Below are 4,970 nucleotides of genomic sequence, written 5' to 3'. Positions count from 1 at the left end.
GCGACACGTGCCTCAAAGTCCCAGTACCATCCGGACATCAAGTATTAGTGTTTCGGTTTTGCCTTCGCAGTCAAGTTCCCGTGTGGTAAGCTTCAGAGAAATCATGAAGCCAGTTGAGAGAAAGTCACAGGAACCACAGCAAGTCCAGATGCTCATCCTGAAAATGAGGAAGCCACCAAGGCCCCAAACAGCCATCCAGAGGTTACCGGGGAGGCTGGCAGTTTACCCAGCACGTCCCCATGGCAGGTAAGGTGCCCTTGTCCTGAGATGTTTAACACCTGACCCTGCTCACCAGGACCGGCAGCCATTTACTGTTCATCATACTCATCCCCACTTGCCAAGGGGACCTGGCTTAATTTGAGACACTTCCCTAGTGTCGACATTTTGGGTGGTCATTCCACTCTCCTGAGTACTGTGTTTCTGCACAGGTCTCCTACCATGAATGACGTTGTGCCTCCATTTCAGCATCAAGCAAATGCTGAGAGGGGGAGGCCAGCAGAGAAGTAGGGTTGCAGATGAGGGACGTAGAGCTGGGTGAGCCACAGGCCCCCTTCACTGCCAGCCACCCCGTTACTTGGGTTGCAGCATGGCGGTATCAGAAGAATAGCCAGAGTTCCTGATGTGGCCAAGACTAAAGTGGGGGAAAAAAAAAAACAACCAACAAGCAGGAACAGTGCTATTACAATATTAGCTAAATTCTGTTTAAAAAAATAAGAACCAAAAACTGTTGGTAAAATAACTGAATACACAGACTCCTCTGTGAGCCAGGAAGAAGGTCTGTCTTGACAAGTTTCCTGCTGTGGTGGCTACATCTCAGTGTAACTCTCACCGCCTCTGAATGAAGGATGCCTTTGACAGAAAATACGTATGAAAATGTATACTTTAAGAAAACTGCTTGAATCTCAGCTAGCTGTTCAGGATTTCTCTGTACGTATGTTTTTGTGCTTTATCTTTCTTTTCTCTCCTTGCAGGCTGTTCTACTAGAAGATGAGTACAATGAATAGTTTTGTGGGGGAACAATTCTGAACGGGTATTTTGCTTTCTGGAGCTTATTGCATTAACCAGACTTATGGGTTCTTGTTGGTAAGTGCTTCTCATTTTGCCCTTTACTACAAAAATAAGAAACTGTCTCGTGTTCCAGACTCCATATATGAGATACTGAACTCTGCCAGAGTTCTTCTTACCCTCTTGTTATTTCTCACTGCCTCATGTTGTCCCTTGACTAACAGTGAAATACATGTTCAACTTTGTTGAATGGACAGTTTCTTTAAGCTTGGCTTGGCCTAGTGTAGCTTGTATATGAGAGAAGCCAAGTATAAACTGGAAAGGTATGTGGGCAAGTAAGGTTGAGCTGATGTAGTTAAATTGGTCTAACATTACACCTTCATGCAATTTCCTGTGTTGGCCAAACCTTGAAGAATTCCAGACGCCTCATTTGGATGTTAGCAATAACTGCTTTAACAGCAGGTAGATGCTAGTCTGAGACTGTTCCATACTTGAAACCTCAAATTTATTATTTATTACTGTCATTTATGAAAAAGTAGTTTATCAGAAGTTCTAGGCACTGAAAAATGGTGTTCTGAGTCATAAAAATTGTACTCAGCCTACAACAGTAAAGCAAAAACTGTGTTTGCCTAAACTCCAATTGTCTGTCCATTTAATTCCCAAAGTCACTTCATACAAATTGAGAAAGACTAAATATATATAAATTCATAAATTTTTGTATGCAGAACGTTAAAGTTTCAAAAGAAAATTAATATCTATTTGCTGTTTAAGTCTGTTTGACTATTTGACTACAATTGAGGGGGGCAAGATCCTTCTCTTCTGTGTTGAGGCTTTTGGTTGTATATCATGAGAGTGCCATTGGGAATATTGTAACGAAGCCCAAAACTTTATATCAAAGCTTTCATTGAGAGCATTATTCTGATAGCAAAGTTCTGATTTTCTACTTGCTTGGCATTTTGACAGCCCTCTAAACCGTTCCAAAATGGGTATAAAATGCTACAGCATCAGGATACAGGCCTGGTCTATTTTATTTGTACAGTACAATGCCTATACAAAGTGCAAGGAACTTTGGTCCCTTCTTTTATTGAGATGCAGTGTAGACTTGTTGGTATTGTCTTATGAACAACTACTTTAATAATCTGACACTGGGATGGTGGACAAAGAAAAGGAAGAGCCAAGTAGAGCCACGCACAGAGTGGAAAAAATAATTGCACATGCTGAATTTGATACAGAAACTTTCGACAGTGACATAGCCCTTCTCAAATTAGAGGAACCTATCACATTTTCTGAGGATGTTGTCCCAGCAAGCCTTCCAGAAGAAGACTTGGCTAACAACGTTCTGATGAACCAAACATTTGGAATTGTCAGTGGCTTTGGAAACACGTTTGAACGTGCGCGGCGGGTCAAAAGAATGAAAGTGCTTCAAAACCTTTTTGTGGACAGGGACACTTGCAAGCTCGCCCTTCGTAGCCCAGTCACGGAAAACATGTTCTGTGCTAGTTGAGATAAAGATGGAAAAGATGTCTGCCAAGGAGATGGAGGAGGCCTCCATGTAACGAAATACAATGGCACTTATTTTGTTACTGGTATCATCTGGGGAGAATGGTGTGGAAGGCGAGGGAAATATGGAGTATACACCAACTTGTCAAAGTTCCTACCCTGGCAAAGAAGTGTTTTGACAGAAAACTCTTAAGAGTTTGACATTTAATCAACCTAATTGTCTTAGCCATCAGATCTGATCCCTAAGTAATATTTTCCTCTTTTTTAACTTGCTTAAATTCTACTACAATGTGCTTCCCTTAAGAGACACCATCTATTCCTTTATGAGCTAATGCCTGGCTTTCAGAAGGTGGGCTTGGACTTCACACAGAGCTTGCTGGTTTTGGACAATAATGAAATTTCTTCAAATGTGATGGTTCAGGAACTCCTTCTGCTCTTGCTGTGATAACCTAAATTTGTCTATTGGAGGCTTTGGCTGTGCTGCTAAGCCCCCTCCCATTGCAATGAAAGTTGGAATTAACTCAACATTTCTGTGGCAGTACCTGCTTTGTAGAGACAAACCAGACTAGCATAATATCAAAGAAAGACAGTATCAGAGTAGGACAGCATTTTAAAAGCCTCTGGAAAAGCTGCTAATTTTCTAGATTTATATATGTGTACACAGAAAAAGCTAGAACATGAGAAAACCACCCATGTATCCACATGAGTCTAAATAACTGGGCATGTCACTGAAACAAATGAGTTGTTAGATGAAGCTCATTGAATTGGAAAAGCTTGCTTATCATCACCAAAATCACTAGTGGTGTTCTTATATTTTCTTGCTTTCTTTCTGAGATACTTACTTTACCATCACTATTCATGTCATAATTTTGGCTATAATAAAGTGAATGTATTGCATAGCCTACAAATTAAAATATTGTTGTATGTCATCATTTATATAAAGCGTTCTTTAAATTCTTCACAACTGAAGAGTTTTTAAATCTATAAGGATAAATAATCTTTCAAGACTAAGAAAAGCCTGACTTTCTAATCAGCTGAGCCTGACATCCTCTGTCTGCCTTATTTCAATCCAGAGGGAGAAACCCCCTTGTTTTTCAGCCAGCTCAGTGGTACATAAAAATGGTTTACTGAATATTAAGATGTTTGAGTCTCTACAGAAAAATGAAGTACTCTGTGACGGAATTTAAAAAGTGTGTCAGTACATATTTTGGAAGAGAGGGAAAAAACAGATGTTACAAACAATATTGTGGCGTAAATTGTGCAATATTTTTCTCATTCCCTGGCTTCACAATACCCAGTTTACAAGTGTGGAAGTCATCATTTTAGGGTCATTTTTAATACGGATTTTGTTGATCAGCTTGAAAGGAATAGGGTGGCTAAATTTGTCCTGCGATGACCACTATCCTGTTCCCCTGCAAAAAACTCAGAAAAATCACGTTGGAGTCTGTTCCGTTTGTATGATTTTCCCCTGGTTTTCTCTGACACATCTCCTGAACTTCAGGACTGCTAAATGAACTCAATCCTGGAGTGACAGCACATCACAGGTCATGGCGTTCAAGCCACAGAAAGAAGTTCAGGCTCTGATGGCTGCATATGTGACTCCCTGACATCACTGCTCCAAAGGATTTACCGCTGCTTGACTTCCCATAGGACCTCCGTTGAAACCTCTGGTTATACTTCAGCCCTAAGCTATATATTGAGAGAGCCAAACCTGATATATGGAACTGTGGGCCATGCTCAGACGTGTCCCAGGGACTACAGGGAGGCCATTGCACAAGGCTTGCACTTGCTGACCCTTTCCCTCGTTGCCATCCATCCCTCCTCCTACCCAGCCCTGCATCACCACTTGCCCTGGCTCTACAGCACTCCTAGTTTATTCATAACCGATTACAAAAGGTACGGAAACCTTCAATGGGCTTCGATCACCATCTCTAGCTCAGCGTGCGTTCAGAGGAATCGGTCATTTGAGTTTCTCCTTCCTCACCTCCCAGTTTGCATTGCCAGGCATGAAACACCATCATCAACCTACTCACTACCAGATAAGAACAAATTCTGTCTGCAGGGACACTTATCCCAGCTGCTTAATTGCACAGAGAATTGCAATTCTCACTCCAGACACATACCAAGGCACACATCACGTCATCTGTGCTCTGCCTAAATGTTACTTGAGTCCTCACAGAGAGCACAGAGTCTTAACTCAACCCATCCTGGAAGGTTCACCTCGAAACTTGAATGAGCTTTTTTGCCATCATTTTTCAATACGGATGGATATTTTTTTTCCCTGTCATAAATGCAGAAGTCAACTCCCCAGTGCAATCCAGCAGTGTAGCAGTTGCACAAGTCCACAGAGCCCATGTCTCCATGGCTTGGGAGTCAGGTTTATGGCAGGAGCCACCTCCACGACCCGGTTACCTCTGTCTGGGCTGTGGGTGGAAGCTCTCGGGCACCGGCTTTGCACCAGCACT

The 4,970-nt window shown here is 42.1% G+C and overlaps 1 protein-coding gene across 1 annotated transcript; it reads left to right on the top strand.

The window, feature by feature from the left end:
• Positions 1–2,155: 2,155 nt before the first annotated feature.
• On the top strand, positions 2,156–2,698 carry LOC103918892 (coagulation factor X-like). Its single transcript, XM_009326310.1, is given in 1 exon segment — positions 2,156–2,698. A coding segment is annotated over 1 exon segment (543 nt).
• The last annotated feature ends 2,272 nt before the right edge of the window (positions 2,699–4,970 follow it).

Source organism: Pygoscelis adeliae, unplaced genomic scaffold (assembly GCF_000699105.1).
Source record: "Pygoscelis adeliae isolate BGI_AS28 unplaced genomic scaffold, ASM69910v1 Scaffold156, whole genome shotgun sequence".
Classification (NCBI taxonomy): Eukaryota; Metazoa; Chordata; class Aves; order Sphenisciformes; family Spheniscidae; genus Pygoscelis; species Pygoscelis adeliae.
Note: the sequence above shows the minus strand (reverse complement) of the source record. Positions and strands in the feature narration are given on the sequence as shown.